General features: G+C 40.4%; 1 protein-coding gene across 1 annotated transcript in view; it reads left to right on the forward strand.

Moving 5' to 3' along the window:
- Positions 1–16,359, forward strand: part of LOC122543017 (GDNF family receptor alpha-2-like) — a 318,753-nt gene extending 302,394 nt beyond the window's left edge. The window contains exons 8-9 of the mRNA XM_043681193.2: positions 12,321–12,374; positions 15,466–16,359. Coding sequence (XP_043537128.1) covers positions 12,321–12,374; positions 15,466–15,621 — 210 coding nt within the window. The 3' untranslated portion in view covers positions 15,622–16,359. The remainder of the gene's footprint in view (positions 1–12,320; positions 12,375–15,465) is intronic.
- The last annotated feature ends 879 nt before the right edge of the window (positions 16,360–17,238 follow it).

Consider the following 17,238-nt stretch of genomic DNA (forward strand, 5'->3'; position numbering starts at 1 on the left):
GATAATCTGAAATTCGGATAAGTGAATGCCGGATAATCGAGGTTCCTCTGTATTTGTAGAATATGTGAATTAAATGAATATGACAGTATTAACAGCGAACTAGCTCATAGTCAGTCTTTACAAGTCTCCTTTTCTCTTCAACTAAGTCTCTGTGATATCATAAATGTAAGCAGTGCTCACTGCATTTAATCAAGTATTTATCCTTTCATGTGTCTCTTGAGGGAAATCTAAAGGTAATTGTGTTTCCAAGCACCTTGAACTGCTTGGAGTTGGAAGATGTTGATTGCAACATGTTATCAGAACAATCTTGGAGAGCTAAAGAAGGAGAACATGAGATTTTGACAGGCAGGAAGTTTACGGAGGGATTTCCAGAATTTGAAACCCAGGCACCTGAAGACATAGCTGTGAGTAGTGGAGAGATGCAAATCAGTTTTCCAGAATTGGGACTGAGCAGGGCTGTGATGTATGTAAGTGTATGTGTGCACACGCACAGGGCACAAGAGAATTCAACCACAAGGACGACAATTCGATATGTTAGAACAGAACAGTAGAATAAAATCAGAGCTGTGAAATCAGTGTATGGTGAGGTCTTGTGCCAACTTGCAAAGTTATTTTGCTCTCGGTTCACCAATGGTTGGTTTTAACTGAGTGAGAGGCTGGAAAACACGAGGTCAATGAGGTTGGAAAATGAAGCAATCAAGTCCTAATGAGGAAATTCTTTGCTCAGCACTTCATTTATTTGCAAAAGACAACAACTAATGCATAGTGCTGGTATACTTAACCAGACTGTCAAATCCTGATGAAGGGCTTTTGCCCAAAACGTCGATTCTCCTGCTCCTCAGATGCTGCCTGATCTGCTGTACATTTCCAGCACCACACTCTCGACTCTAATCTCCAACATCTGCAGTCCTCACTTTCACCCTGTCAAATCACCATGCTGTGTCAGGAGAGAGTGTTAATAACACCAAGAGTAGAATATTGCATCCCATAACTGTCTCCAGAGTGAAAACATCTGATCAGTTGGACTGCACAAAGTGCCTTTTATAATTGGCATTAAAACGGTGTTTTGAGCTAAGAATGCCTTTCGGGAACAATACGAATTTGTATTTCAAAGTCAGACCGGCAGCTCACTGAACACTATACAATTCTAGATATCAAATATACATCTTTTAACAAGAAGTGTAGATAATTTTGTGTTAAATACAAAGATGTATTTCCAAAAATTCCTGCACTATAAAGTCTGAGCACCGATACCTCTTTGAAAATGCAACAGATACCCGCCATCTGCTCTCTGGGGAGCATTCTCATCTCTGTGCCAGAAAGCCGTACATTCAAGTCATGTTAAGCACCTTATGCAGGCTGACACCCTACTCCAGTGCTGAGGAGTTGTTGAACTGTTAGTGATTGCACTTTTTTGTAGGAAACTTTAAAATGGGTTTCTGACTGTTTGTTTACGTCTGCCTCATGTTCTTGGCCAATTCTGATCCCTTAATCTCTTTGTTTTGAGGCACCATCCAGGAAGAGGGCACCTGGTACCCATGGACTTCTATCTTAACCTTGCTGTAAAGGCTTGGAACATTTTTCTCAGTGGTAGATTCAGACATCTGCAAGCTTTTTAAAAAAGGCTGGGTTTTGTCTACGTTGATCTCTTTTGTCATTAGCGTTGGACTTTCTAAAGTGTGAGATCTTACCATATTGCCAGGAAAATCCATAATGCCTGCTAGATATCAGGCAGCAGAGTCCTTTTGATCTCAGATTTCACTTGTACCTCTTCACTTATCCCAGATATCTCCATTCTACACCTCAAAAACCACAGCTCTGCAGCCTCTATTCTAATGTGCCTTGTCTCACTGATTGTCCAATTCTGGCTTCAGTCTTTCAAATGTTGTATGATGAAGCAAGGGTTGAGCTTTTTATTATTTGATATGATCTTGCATTCTGCCATCCTTCAATTAAAATCAATCCAAAGAAAGGCTCTCCTGGTTATATTAACATTGTTGTTCATCACATGCATGAATACATTGGTTAACTGCATTTCAGACCTGCAGTGATGGATGGGCTCACTCTGGTGCATCTGTGATGTTGACATTGTCATGGACAGGATGTTCAGTGAAGTGGTCACACCACAGGTGAAGCCTGGAACACCAGAAAGGGAATGGGAAACAACTAGGCACAGTGGTGGAAAGCAGGTAGACCCCTGTGGCCAACTATTTTTGGTACTGTTAGACCTGACAACATTTCAACAGACAGTTCATGGCAACATGGGTGGCTCTGGTACACAAGAGGGGAGGAAGAGGAATGGCAGGGCTATAACCAAGGTGATTCAATAGTAAGGGGAAGAGTCATGCGTTTCTGCGGCCACAAAAGAGATTCCAGGATGGTATGTTACCTCTCTGGTGTCAGGGTCAAAGATGTTTTCGAGAGGCTATAAGGCATGCTGAAGGGGAGGAGGGTAAACTGCCAGTGGACATGGTACATATCTGTAGCAACATCCATATGTTAAAAAAAGTGATGCAGAATATAGGGAGTTAGGATGTAAATTAGAAAGAAGGACATCAAACGTAGTAATCTCAGGGTTATACCAGTGCCGCATATGAGCGAGAGTCAAAACAGGGTATACCAGATGACTCTGGCAGTGGGGAAATGCTACAGGAGGGAGCAGTTCAGACTTTGGGGACATTCGGACCTGTTCTGGAGAAGAGGGGGCTGGTACAGGTAGAACAGGTAGTATCTGAGCAAGACTGGGATCAATGTCTTTGGAGCTAGGGTGGGGGATTTCAAGACAAGGGGGCATATTTTTAAAGTGAAAGGAGAAAGATTTTAAAAAGACATGAGGGGCAACGTTTTTACACACAGAGTGGTTCGTGTGTGGAATGAATTTCCAGAGGAAGTGGTGGATGTCGGTACAGGTACAACATTTAAAAAGGGATTTGGTTAAGTACATGGAGGGATATGGACAAAGTGCAGCCATGGGGGACTAGGTTAGTTTGGGATTATGGTTGGCATGGAGGTTGGACCGAAAGATCTTATTCCATGCTATGAGACTCATAATATGAGTGTTTGTTTGTGCTGTCGGGAGGGTTTAAACAAAAATGGCAGGGGAATGGGAACCTGAGCAGGGAGAGAGAGGATGGAGAAACAATGATAGAAACAAAAGACAGAAAGATAAGAAGCAAAAGTGGAAGACAAAAAATGATAAGGCCAAAAAACAAATGGGGCCATATTGCAAAACAAAAAAATACAAAGTACGGAAAAAAACGTATCAAGGTTTTGCTGGTGTGAGCGATTCCAATAAAATAGATGAACTTGCAATGCAAAAAGATTCAAATAGTTATGATACAGTTGTGATTACAGGGACATTTCTTTGGGGTTACCAAGGATGGGAAACTGAATATCCAGGGATGTTTTTTATTTAGGAAGAATGACAAAAAGGGAAAGGAGATTGGGTAGCATTGGGTAATAGACAAAAGTGAGTACTGTAGATGCTGGAGATCAGAATCAAGATTAGAGTGGTGCTGGAAAAGCACAGCAGGTCAGGCAGCATCCGGGGAGCAGGAAAAAGCTCTTCACTAGGAATTGAGTAACAGTTAAGAAGGATGATGGATCAGATGATGTGGAATTTGTATGGATGTAGGTAAGAAACTCTGGTACAGATTAAAGGAAGGCAATGAACAAAAAAATCAGAGATGAATGTGATCAGAGTACAACTGTAATCATGAGTGACATTCATTCACACAAAGATATGACAATCAAACTAACAACAGTACTGCGGAAGAGGATTTCCTAGATTGTGTATATGATGGTTTAATTAATAATCTTATTGTGAGGGGTCCTTGGGAAAGAATGACCATAGTATGGTAGAAATCTTTATTAAGCTAGAGAGTGAAACAGTTGAATCCAAAACTTAGGTCCTGAATGCAAAAAAAGGGAACTATGAGTGTATGAGGTATGAAGTGGCAAGGTTGGATTGGGAAATCATACTGAAGGGTTTGATTATGGATAGATAATGGTTTATATTTAAACAACAGCTGCATGAATTATGATCCACCAATGCTTCCAATATTTCCAGGACCATTTCCATTAGTCCTCTGGGAAGTAGATTTCAGATCCTGGTGATATGCTAGCTTTCAACCTCTTTAATTTCCCCAACACTATTTTCTGATCAATACTGATTTCCTTCCAGTTTTCCCTCAACAAGAGGGCAAGAACAACAAGAACTATTTATTCCTGTCTGGCACAGAAGTAAAAAAAAAAATGGAAAGGAACACAAAGGAATTAGGGCAAGTATTAGATCCAAAGAGTAGACATATAAAATTGACAAAAGAAGCAAGCCTGAGGACTGGGAGCATTTCAGAATTAAGCAAAAGAGGGCAAAAAGTTTGATCAAGTGAAGGAAACTAACGTATGAGAATAAAATTGTAGGGAGCACAGAAACTGACCATAAAAGCTTCTACAAATTGTTGCACCAAGGAGACGGATAGCTGAACCAAATCAGCCTTTCCACTTCTATATTTGCAACACAGTAAAATTAATCCATTGAAGACTCCCAAATCGTCACTCCAATGGTTGCTTACCAGACTTATTAATACCAATTCGGTCCTTTGAAGATAATTAAACTTCAGATGCTTGTTTTGTAACTTACACAAAAGATTTCATATGATACACAATAACTTTAGCAAAGAAAAAAATGGACAACTTGATTCATGTGTGTGCTTTACCTTGAAACATATATTTTCAGTCCCCTTTCATTCAAACACATTTAGGGATAATGTGGTCACGTTATTTAAATTGCTTACACAATGTATTGTTTGACTGCAATTAATGTCAACTCATGGCTGCTTTTTTGAAATGTTGATCAGACTCACCCTCTCAGTTCACCTAAGTAAAAACAGCAATCATCGAATTCAGTTTTTTACTCTTTGGGCTTCCAGAAGCTGTGCATCAGACAAAGCAGGGAATGTTCAAATCTTCATATTCTCTCAGCAGCAACCTGGAACCATCTCCTTTGAAAACCATAGTTAAAAAAAAGTATAATTCTGGTTTTTCTTTGATAGGTTGATTGATTCTTCCCAAAGTTTCAATTGCCATTCAAGAACTGCCATTTGCTTGAAGACAGGGTGTCTTCCACACTTGCTCGAACCAACTGTCACATTTTAACCTCAATAACAGCTATCTGTTTCACAAAATCTCTTCCCAATGTCACTGTGTCTGTTAGAACATTTCAATCCAAGCTCAACCTTCAATTAGCTCCCAGGCCTCATAAACATAGAAAACATGTTTGATCTGTCCTTTTCTTTTTTCCACAAGCTGCCCCAAAATCTACCCACCACTTCCTGCTCACAATTCAAAATTGATTAAAAAAAACAAAAATGATGAAAATAATCATCGTGGGTTTTAACAAAATATGTGAAGAGGAGAAGATTAGTAAAGGCAGACGCAAATGTAAGTCTCTTACAGTCTGAAGCTACCAAAATTATAATGAGAAACCAAGAAATGGTCGAAGATTTGATTCTGTCTTCACAGAAGTGGGCACAAATAACTTCCCAATCACCAGGATCTGAAATCTGCATCCCAGAGGGCAAATGGAAGTAGCCTGTAAATAATGGAAGCACTGGTGCATCATATTTCAAAATTCCATAGACTCAGAAAAAGTTTTCACACGTTGGAGGGTGACAGATGAAACCCAATGATTGAAAAAGGGAGAGAAGAAACAAAATTACAGACCAGCTTGTCTGACATAAGTAGTGTGGAAAATACGAAGAGTGCATAATAAAAGATTTGATAATTGAAGGTTTGGAAAGCATTCACAGGATTGGACAAAGTCAGCACACGTTGATAAAAAGTAAATCATGCTTAACAAATCAAATTGAATTTTCTGAGAATATAACTAGTAGACCAGATAAGGGAGAACCAGTGAATGAGGTGTCTTTGGATCTGCAGAAGACTTTTGACAATGTCCTTTATAACAGGTCAGTGACCAAAGTTAAAGCAAGTCAGATAGGGGTTAATATGTTGGCATGGAGTGAGGCATGGTTGACAGACAGGAAACACTGAGAAGTTATGGGTCATTTTTCCAAGTGGTAGGCATTATATATTGTGTATCACAAAGATCAGTGCTTGGTTTGCTGATTCCACAAAACTTGGTGAAATTGTGAGGAGAATGCAAGAAGGCTTCCAGGTGATTTAGACAAGTTGAATGAATGGGTAAACATATGCCAGCTGCTGTACAATCTGGCTAAATGTAAAATTATTTGATGTGAAAACCAGATAGGCAGAGTATCATTTCAATGATGACTAGGAAATGTAGATGTACAAAAGGATCTTGGCATCTTTGTACACCAGTTAAGAAAGTAGATGGGCACATGCAACAAATAATTACAAAGGAAAATGGTATAATGGCCTCCGTTGCCAGAGGATCTAAAGTCAAAAGGAGGAATCTACTATTGCACTATTGCCTTGGTAAAATCACACCTGGAGTACTGCGACCTAAGACAGGATGTACTTCCAACATAGAAAGGGCAATGGAGGCTCATCAGGCTGAGACTGAGGATGGTAGGATGCCATATGGGGAGAGATTGGTCCAACTGGGGCTGTACTCACTGGACCTTAGAAGGATAAGAGGGGATCTGAGTGAAGTGAACAACATTCTAACAGGACTGGACAGATGAGATGCATGGAGAATGTCAGTGTGAAGACCAAAACAAGGGAACTATTTCAAGACAGAGGGTAGATCATTTGTATCTGTGAACCTAAGAATACTCTAACATAGAAGGCTATAGAAGTCGAGTCACTGAATATTTTCAAGACATGGGTAGATTTTTGATTTTAAAAGTGTTAAGAATATGGGAGAAAGTGAGAATTTGGCACTGAGACAGAGGATCAGCCAGATCATATGAAAAGAGGAGCAGGCTCACAGTTGCTGTTGCTCATAGTTTCTATGTTTCTGCTATTACACCAATGATTGCACTTTGATAGGTTGAATCTTCTAATGTTATTCCTATGATTCTTGTGGGTGAAGAGTTGCTTTCTGAATTCTCTTCCTTTGAAGGTGTCCATTCAGAGTGTAGGTCCAAAATGAGATGGCGCCTTCTGATAACACATTGTGTGTTTAAAGCCACTCTTGACTTGATTGATAAGCAAATGATTTTGCTGGTGCTAATGGATACTGAATCTGTGCTTGAAGGTAACTACTCAATTTGATGAAGAGCAAAATCCAACAGACAATCAACTGTAATTTCAGCACTGAAGATTTCTTTGAAACAAAGTTAGGGTATTTTGTACACATTGTCAAAGCGTCAATCCAGGAGATCCATCAAGCCAAAGTACAGCAAAACTACAGCAAAACACAAAAGAATTAAAAATTTCTGAACATTAGGAGATTATGTCTTTCTTCCTTTAAGCCACCAATGAGAATGATCGTGGTTGATTCTGGGGTTCAACTCAACATTTCCAAATGCTCCCCATATTCCTTATTTTCCTGGGAGACCAAAAAATCTGTCCTTTCCAACCATCCAATTTTAAATGTATCCAACATATAAACACTAATTGATACCCTGTGGGGGAGAGAATTCCAAACATTCCCAAATTGATAAGTGAAGAGACATGTCCTTAGCTTTGCTCAAATTATTGTCCACTTATCTTGGGGTTATGCCCCTGTATGTTCAATTTCCCCAGCTGGGGGAAAAGCCTCAGGAAGTCTACTGAGTTTTAATGAGATCAACTTTCACTCTTCAAAGTTGAGAGAACATATACCAGATTACCTCAAGCCTCTGATCAAAGGGTAAACCTCTCAACTCAGGCACGAATTGAGTGTGCCTTCACTATATGATATTACATACAAGTATATTCTTCATTAAATAAAGAGAACAAAATTGTGCACTGTACTGAAGGCTTGGTCTGATGACAATGTAATATGATTATAAAGAATGTCTGGATTCAACTGAATGCCAATGGTAGAACTGGGAATGAGTTGCGAGTGTTGCACAGAATGCAGATTGATGGCTGCAGGGCAGGAGGCAAGTCATAGAGTTATACGGCACGGAAACAGGCCCTTCGGTCCAACTCGTTCATGGTGACAAATCAATCTTGTCCCATTTGCGAGTATTTGGTCCATAAAGCTTGAAACCCTTTGTACTCATGTACCCATCCAGATGCCTTTTCAACGTTGTAATTGTACCAGCCTCCTCCACTTCCTCTGACAGCTCATTCTTTACACGCTCCACCCTCTGCGTGAAAAAGTCATCCCTCAGGTCCCTTTTACATCTTTTTCCTCTCATCTTACACCTACCCAGTTAATTTTTGTCTCTTTCCACAAATCTTCAAATATTGATATCTTTCTTCCTTCTCAGTCAGAAGATGGTTGGTTCAAGTTTCACTCTAAGCCTTGACTGCATCCTTTTACTCACAGAGTGATTAATAAAGCTTACAAAGGTGAAACTTGCACAGTAACAAAGATTACAGACATCTATGTGCCAATACATCTGCATGGAAATGCAAAGAAACTTCTGACATTTAAAAATAACACTTTGTTAGAATATTATGAATTAATTGGAGACAGCTGTTATATCATCTGAAACATGAACTGTTCTGCTCACATAGTAAGATTAGGTTTACCAAAGCTTTACCAAATACATAACATTACAACATGGGGAGGGACAGCTGACCCAAATCAGCTTTTCTACTTCCGTATTCACAACACAATAAAATTAATAATCTTCAAAGACCCTCAAAATTGACAAAATTAATGGTCCCTAACCAGACTTTTGAATAACCAATGCCAGACTCTGTGAATAATCAATTTGCAACACCAAGTCTGTAGCTTAAACAAAGGACTGAGCAATTTCTTCACAATATAGCAACTTTAATAGAAAAAAATTAAACAACAAAAATAAGGTAATTGGTCACTAAAATAAAACAAAGAACTGCACATGCTGGAGATCTGAAACAAAAAGAGAAACGGCTGCAAAACTAACAGATCTGGCAGCATCTGTGAGGAGAATGCAAAATTAACATTTTCAGCCCAGTAACTCTTAGTCAGCAGATGTGAAATATTAACTCCGTTTTCTCCACACAGATGCTGCCAGATCTGCTGAGTTTCATCAGCAAGTTCTGAAACCTAATTGGTCCAAGCTATAAACGCATAAACCTTTGTTTTCAGTACCATTCAAAGGAAAGACAAACACATTTGATGAATAAATAAAAGAAAATAATAAAACTGGCAAGATTAATTAGCTGGTTTTCACAATGCGCTATTCCACAGCCGTAGATGTTGACTTCTTGGTTGTTTCCTGAAGTTACTGATCAGGGTCACCATTACAGTTCATTCAGGTAAGGGCAGTCATACTTCTAACTGAGTTTTATATTCTTCAATCTTCAAAGAACTACTCACGGGAGGTTGGACAGGGAGCTTTCAAATCTCTATGCTGTAGCATCAACTACCAGATTCCTTTTGCCACAGAAAACACAGACTAAAACCCAAGTCAAACTTAAATACACCCTGGCAGACTGACCGTCTCCCTGGCACACTGACCTTCTTCTCCATGAGGTCCCAGTTACCATTCAACATCAGCCATCTGTTTGAGCATAAGGTCTTTTCCAGAATTGCTGGAACCAATTCCCAGGTATTGACCTCATTAATCGCCAATTTCTGCTATCTGTTAAAACATAGTGAGCTTTCCTGGTGATGAAATGTCTGCAAAACCTTCGAATCAAGAGTCAATCTTTAATTAACTTCAGACGTGGCCTCACAAATAGACCAAAGCTTGTTTGGACTATTTTCCTTTTAACACACGCTGTTACCCAGAAGTCTTCTTTAATCCACAGTTAGTGTTTCACAGCTGCAAACCAAAACTAATGGAATAAAATAAAATTAATGAAAAATCAGCTAGGGTTTCAACAACAAAGGCTTATATCTCAATGAAGCGTGTTCTTATTTTGAGTTAGGCATCCTATTTCTCCAGGTCCTGACCCGTGGAGACTGGACCAATCAGAACTATGGAGATGTTCCAACTGATTACAGGTGCACCTTGAGATTGCCAGATATTAGAAGAATTTGGATTTGGCATTGAACAGAATATGATGCCCCTAAAAAAAGACAGTAAATATTCCTTCTCCTAATCCTGAGGATCCAATGTGCTGGATTGAACACATCATGGTAACGCAACTGAGTTTCCAGAGAAAAGTATTTTTGTTTATATGTATCATTTTTCATAACGTCACAATCTCCCAAAACAATTCACAGGCAATGAACTTATTTTTGAAACAAAATCACTGTTGTAATACAGAAAATATGGCAGCCAATTTAGATATAGCAGGCTGCCACCATAATGAGATAAAGACCAGATACTATCTTTCTGATGATCTTATTTGAGGGATAGGTATTCTTCTCTCTAAGTTGTTATCTTGGGTGACCAGCTTTGGGGAGCAAGCATATTTTATGATTCAGTCGTGGAATGTGGGATAACTGACTGGGTCACCATTTATTGACCATCTTAATTGACTCTTTGAGGAGCTGCTGGTAAGCTGCCTTCTTGAACAACTGCATTTCACTTGCTGAAGGTAGACCTTCAGTGCCATTAGAAAGAGAGTTCCAGTGTACTGGCATGGTGGCACTGAAAGAACGTTGAAACGTGTCCAAGTGAGTGGCTTGGAGGATCACTTGCTGGTGGAGATGTTCCCACATATTTGATACCCATGTCCTTCTAGGTGGAAGTGGTTGTGGGGTTAGAAGAGGTTCCCTCAGGAGCCTTAGTGAATTTCTACAATGAATCTTGTAGATGGTACTCAATGCTATTACTGAGTGTTGGTGATGGAAGGAGTGAATGTTTATGGATGTGGTACCCATCAAGCAGACTGCTTTGTCCTGAATGCGGTTGAGTTTCTTGAGTATTGTTAGACTTACACACACCCAGGCAAGTGGGAGCATTCCGTCACACTCCTAACTTGTTCCTCATAGATGGTGAACAGGCATTAGGGAAATCAGGTAGTGAGTTACTTGCTGTAGGATTCCTGGCCTCTGACCTGCTCAACACAACTGTATTTATATGGTGAGTCCAATTCAGTTTCTGGTCAATGGTATCCCCCAGGATGTTAATAGAGGGAGATTAAATAGAGGGAGACTGCCATTAAATATCAAAGGACAATGGTTACATTCTCTCCTGTTGCAGACGGTCAATGCACTTGTGTGGCATGAATATTAACTGCTACTTGTTCATCCAAGCCTGGGTATTGCCCACATCTTGCTGCATCTGAAGGTGAAATGCTTCAGTATTGGAGGAAACATGAATCATGCCAAACATTATGCAATCATCAACAAACATCCTCACTTCTGACCTTAATGATGGAGTGAAAATCATTGATGAAGTAATTGAGGATGATTATGCCAAGGACAGTCTCCTAAGGATCTGCCGCAGTGATGTCCTGGAGCTAAGATGACTGACCTCCATGCAGCACAACTGCCTTCCTCTGTGCCAGATATCACTCTAATCAGCAAAAAATTTCCCATAGTTGAACACCTCACTTGACATCTCACATGACAAGGCACCTCAGAAAGTGCAACAGTCCCTCAGTAGTGTTTTGACATTAAGTGCCCATATTTTAAGTTCCAATCTGTTGTAGAAATTCAATCACAGCTTTCTGACTTTCTGTGGATACAGAAATAAATGATGTCTGAATTCATTAGTTTCCCCTTGAGACAACTGGTAGTCAGGTAGATAGATTTTTTTGTGTGATCACAGTTCTCAGACAAAAGAAAGTAAAAGCTTAACAAACACGTTGACCTACTTGAGAAACTAACTTGATTTACATATCAAAAGCAAGTTGTGTGACCTTATCACTCGTTTTAAAGTCTTCCCCTGTTTGCATTCAAGGTCAGTAATTTCTTTAGGGAATCAAACAATTTTGTACATGTAAATGTGAGAGAAAGTCTTCACGGACGAAGGAAGCTGAATAATTCTAAACTGTGTCATATAGTTATCTGAAACCCTTTTTTAAAGCAATTGATAGGCTGTTAATGTTTGGAATTATTTTTATTCAGTCAGTGTTGAAAATATTCGGGGCTGGGTTTGTCAAATCTTTGATTGATAACTGAGTCTAGGATAATTGGCACTAGCCAAGAAAGTGGATTTGAGCCACAAATGAGATCAGAAATGATCTTACGAGTGGTAGAGAAGGTTTGATGCATTGAATAGGCTATTCCTGTTCTTTTTTTTACAACAACTGACCACTGGATGGAATAGTAAAAGAGAGAAAGCATGTCTCAGAACTGTGTTTCGCTTGTGCATGACAAATTCATTGAAGATTATCTTGATTTGTTGTTGCAGGGTACTGGACCAAAGTTCAACACTTCTAAAGAACAGTCTCTCTGTCTGCCTGAGGTACATTTCAAATTTGATATGAGCTTTATACAAGACAAATTCTCCTTTGAGCAGGAAAGTGCAATGAGATTGTTTGGAACAGGATAAGTCTCAAAGGGTTTGACATGAAATGCTTTACTTTCAGCCCAAGAGCCATTTTCAGCATTAAGTCAAAGCACCTTGCCCACCCAGCTTCCAATAGAAGCAATGCAGAGTTCCTTTCAACTGCCAGGTTTGATTGCGACTGCTGTGGCCCAGACTATTCAGTTGAAATAAAACAGCAATAAGGTGTATTTCCACAGTATCCTTCATGTAGTGAAATATTCCAGGATGGTTCACAGAAGCATAACCATGTAAATTTGTCAATGAACCAGGCCAGGTGTTAGAATTAGAGGTAGGTGAGCACTTTGGGGACAGTGACCACAATTCGGTGACTTTTACTCTAGTGATGGAGAGGGATAAGTGTGCACTACAGGGCAAGAGTTATAGCTGGGGGCAGGGAAATTATGATGCGGTGAGGCATGACTTAGGATGTGTGGCTTGGAAAAGTAAGCTTCAAGGCAAGGGCGTAATTGATATGTGGAGCTTGTTCAAGGAGCAACTATTGAGTGTCCTTGATAAGTATGTACCCGTCAGGCAGGGAGGAAAGGGTCGTGTGAGGGAGCCGTGGTTTAATAAGGAATTGGAATCCCTTGTTAAATGGAAGAGGGCGGCCTATGTAAAGATGAGGCGTGAAGGTTCAATTGGGGCGATTGAGAGTTATAAGGTAGCCAGGAAGGACCTGAAGAGAGAGTTAAGAGCAGCAAGGAGGGGACATGAAAGGTCCTTAGTTGGTAGGATTAGGGAAAACCCTAAGGCTTTCTATAGGTATGTCAGGAATAAAAGAATGACTAGGGTAGGAATAGGTCCAGTCAAGGATAGTAGTGGGAAGTTGCGTGTGGAGGCTGAAGAGATTGGGGAGGCACTGAATGAATACTTTTCATCAGTATTCAATCAGGAACAGGACATTGTTGTCAATGTGAATACTGAGTCACAATTAAGTAGAATGGATGGCTTTGAGGTATGTAGAGAAGAGGTGTTGGAAATTCTGGAAAGGGTGAAAATAGATAAATCCCCTGGGCCTGATGGCATTTATCCTAGGATTCTCTGGGAAGCAAGGGAGGAGTTTGCAGAGCCATTGGCCTTGATTTTTATGTCCTCGTTGTCTACAGGAGTAGTGTCAGAAGATTGGAGGTTAGCAAATGTGGTTCCCTTGTTCAAGAAGGGGAGTAGGGATAACCCTAGTCACTATAGGCCGGTGAGTCTCACTTCTGTTGTGGGCAAAATCTTAGAGAGAATTGTAAGGGATAGGATTTATGAACATCTGGATAGGAATAATGTGATCAAGGATAGTCAGCATGGTTTTGTGAAGGGCAGGTCGTGCCTCACAAACCTTATTGAATTCTTTGAGAAGGTGACTAAGGAGGTGGACGAGGGGAAAGCGGTAGATGTGGTGTATATGGATTTTAGTAAGGCATTTGATAAGGTTCCCCATGGTAGACTACTGCAAAAAATACGGAGGTATGGCATTGAGGGTGAGTTGGAGGTTTGGATTAGGAGTTGGCTGGCCGGAAGAAGACAGAGGGTAGTAGTTGATGGCAAAGGTTCATCTTGGAGTGCCGTCACTAGCGGTGTTCCACAAGGATCTGTTTTGGGACCATTGCTGTTTGTCATTTTTATAAATGACCTGGAGGAGGGGTTAGAAGGTTGGGTGAGCAAGTTTGCGGATGATACGAAAGTCGGAGGAGTTGTAGACAGTGAGGAAGGACGTGGCAGGTTACAGCGGGATATAGATAAGCTGCAGAACTGGGCAGAAAGGTGGCAAATGGAGTTCAATGTAGCTAAGTGTGAGGTGATTCACTTTGGGAAGAATAACAAAAAGATGGGGTACTGGGCTAATGGTCGGATACTTGGTAGTGTGGATGAGCAGAGGGATCTTGGTGTCCATGTACACAGATCTTTGAAAGTTGCCACCCAGGTAAATAGTGCGGTAAAGAAGGCATATGGCGTACTGGCTTTTATTGGTAGAGGAATTGAGTTCCGGAGTACTGAGGTCATGTTACAGTTGTATAAGACTCTGGTGCGGCCGCATCTGGAGTATTGTGTGCAGTTTTGGTCGCCATTCTAAACCCCTAATCATCTTGTACACCTCTATCAAGTCACCCCTAAACCTTCTTTTCTTCAATGAAAACAACCCCAAGTGCCTCAGCCTTTCCTCATACGATCTTTCTACCATACCAGGTGCAGAGGAGGTTCACCAGGATGTTGCCTGGTATGGTAGAAAGATCGTATGAGGAAAGGCTGAGGCACTTGGGGTTGTTTTCATTGAAGAAAAGAAGGTTTAGGGGTGACTTGATAGAGGTGTACAAGATGATTAGGGGTTTAGATAGGGTCGACAGTGAGAATCTTTTTCCATGTATGGAGTCAGCTATTACAAGGGGGCATAGCTTTAAATTAAGGGGGGGTAGGTATAGGACAGATGTTAGGGGTAGGTTCTTTACTCAGCGAGTCGTGAGTTCATGGAATGCCCTGCCAGTAGCAGTGGTGGACTCTCCCTCATTATGGGCATTTAAGCGGGCATTGGATAGGCATATGGAGGATAGTGGGCTAGTGTAGGTTAGATGGGCTTGGATCGGCGCAACATCGAGGGTCGAAGGGCCTGTACTGCGCTGTATTCTTCTATGTTCTAAGACGACACTAAGGCAGGTGACCAAAAGCCTGGTCAAAGAGGTAAGCTTTAAGGAAGAACTTAAAGGGGGTGAAAGACTGAAAAAGGCTGAGGAAGAAAATTCCTGAGTTTAGGACGCAGGGAGCTGAAAGGACAACCACAAATGGTGCAGTGATAGAAATTGGGATGGGAAAGAGGGTTCTTTGGGGGAGTTGGTGGATTGGAGGAAGTTACAGAGATTGGGAGGGGGTATGAGGCCACAATGGGATTTGAAACAAGGATTAGAACTGAGTATGTGATGAACTGCGAAAAGAGTGAGATTAAAACAGAGAGGAAATGCAAACTGTACCTAATTGCAAGTTTTATGAAGAAAAGTAAAGGTGTAACATTTCTTTCCTCTTTCAGACACAGGTTCCTGTGGTAAACAAGAAGATTAAAGAGATGGATAAAATACACAGCTACGCAGATCCAAGGAATGGATACTCATTTAGTGCATGTGTCCGTGCCAGTGGGGCTTGGGTAGCTATTTCCTTTTTCATCGTGACAACCCTGGCATCATAAGAGCGTCAGGGAGCCCTTGAAGATTGCCTATTTCCATCTTATTTCATTGAAAAGTGATACCCCTGAGGAGATAATAAAAAGACAACAAATTGAATTTTAAGGGAGAGAGGGCAAGGTTGTAATTGCTTTGGTAGAATTGTCCCAACAAAGTCTTGGTCCCCAAAGCATTGGCTTTTCACAGATACAATGCTGTGAGCATTTTGGGACCTTGCTTCCTTCAAGAAGAAAAAAGAGTGACTGCCTCTTCAAGCCTAGCTGTATGCCGGAATCCTCAGCATTGGGCTGCTTATTGGACTTGAGTAACCAGTTAGGCTTAAGCAAAGCCTTCCGAATTGGATCACCATACATTCCTCACCCAACGGCCAAGGCCGAAGGACAGGATTCTAATTTGGTGACATGGCTGCAATGATTTAATGGTTGTATAAAACCACTACTCGTTTTACTGTATGTACGTTTTATTCCCCCATGTGCTGTTCTTGGAGTTGAGGAAAGGTTCTGGTGTGTTAGAATTACCACTCTTTTCTACACTCAAAATCATTTATACCGATGAGAGCATAAGAGATCTATTTACCTGTAAAAAAAATGTTTTCTCTTTTGTTTCTGAACTTTCTAGAAGTGTGTTTCATGTAGTAATAGTTGTCTAACCCCAGCTTGCATTGCTTCCGCGAGCTGCTTGTGGAATTATACCATGATTGAATAGTGTATTATTTCAATATCATAAACAGGAATATATCTCTACTAAGGAAACTACTTAAGACTTCATCTGTTATTTTCTTTCTTAATTCTCTTGTTAGTTGAAGTAGCATTTAAAGAAACAGTGTTTTAGTGGTGCGTTTGAGAGAGGAAGTGGTCAGTTCAAGAATAAAGTTACCTTCAGCCTGCCCTTTCGAAACTATTTCACAGCAGAAGAGAGCTATGTGATCTCAGTAAATATATTGTCAAAGCCAAACTCTGCATATTCACACTAGAATTGGGAAGCACCCTTGAGTAAAAGATGAGATCCTACTTTGAGCCCTTGTGGCCACGTGAATCATTTTCTAACACTTTCTGATAATAACTGCTCTCTGACTAAGGCTACCATCTTAGAAAATGTTGGCAAAAAATGAAGTTGTGACAGAATCAGGAGGAATTAGAGCCTGTATCACTAATTGATCAGATCAAAATTGATCTGTATGTCACCTCCATTTTTCAACCTTTACTCTACATCCCTCGATACCCTGAAATGAATACTCCAAATTAACTACCAACATCCATAGCCTTTTGGAGAAAGACACTCAAATTTCTTCTGCAAATTGTGTGAAAAATTTGCAGATTCAACTCCTGAAATACCTAGTGTGAACGTGAGGTGTGGAATCAACTGGCTAGTACTACTGAGTATTAAACTAAATAACACTGAAGGAAGGGAGTTGCAAAGTGATAATGAAGTGAACAAGTGAACTAAAATATTGAGCCATTATTCTGGGGACATGGGTCGAAATTTCACCATAGGAGATGGTGGAATTTGAATTTCATAAAATCTAGAATCAAAAGCGGGAAACTACTGCAAATTGATGTATACACCTGGTTAACCAATGTCCAGTAAAGAAGGAAATCTATCATTCTTGCCTGGTCTAGCCT

The sequence above is a fragment of the Chiloscyllium plagiosum genome, unplaced genomic scaffold, assembly GCF_037043375.1.
Source record: "Chiloscyllium plagiosum isolate Xiang-an unplaced genomic scaffold, Cpla_swu_hap1 HiC_scaffold_48, whole genome shotgun sequence".
Taxonomy (NCBI): Eukaryota; Metazoa; Chordata; class Chondrichthyes; order Orectolobiformes; family Hemiscylliidae; genus Chiloscyllium; species Chiloscyllium plagiosum.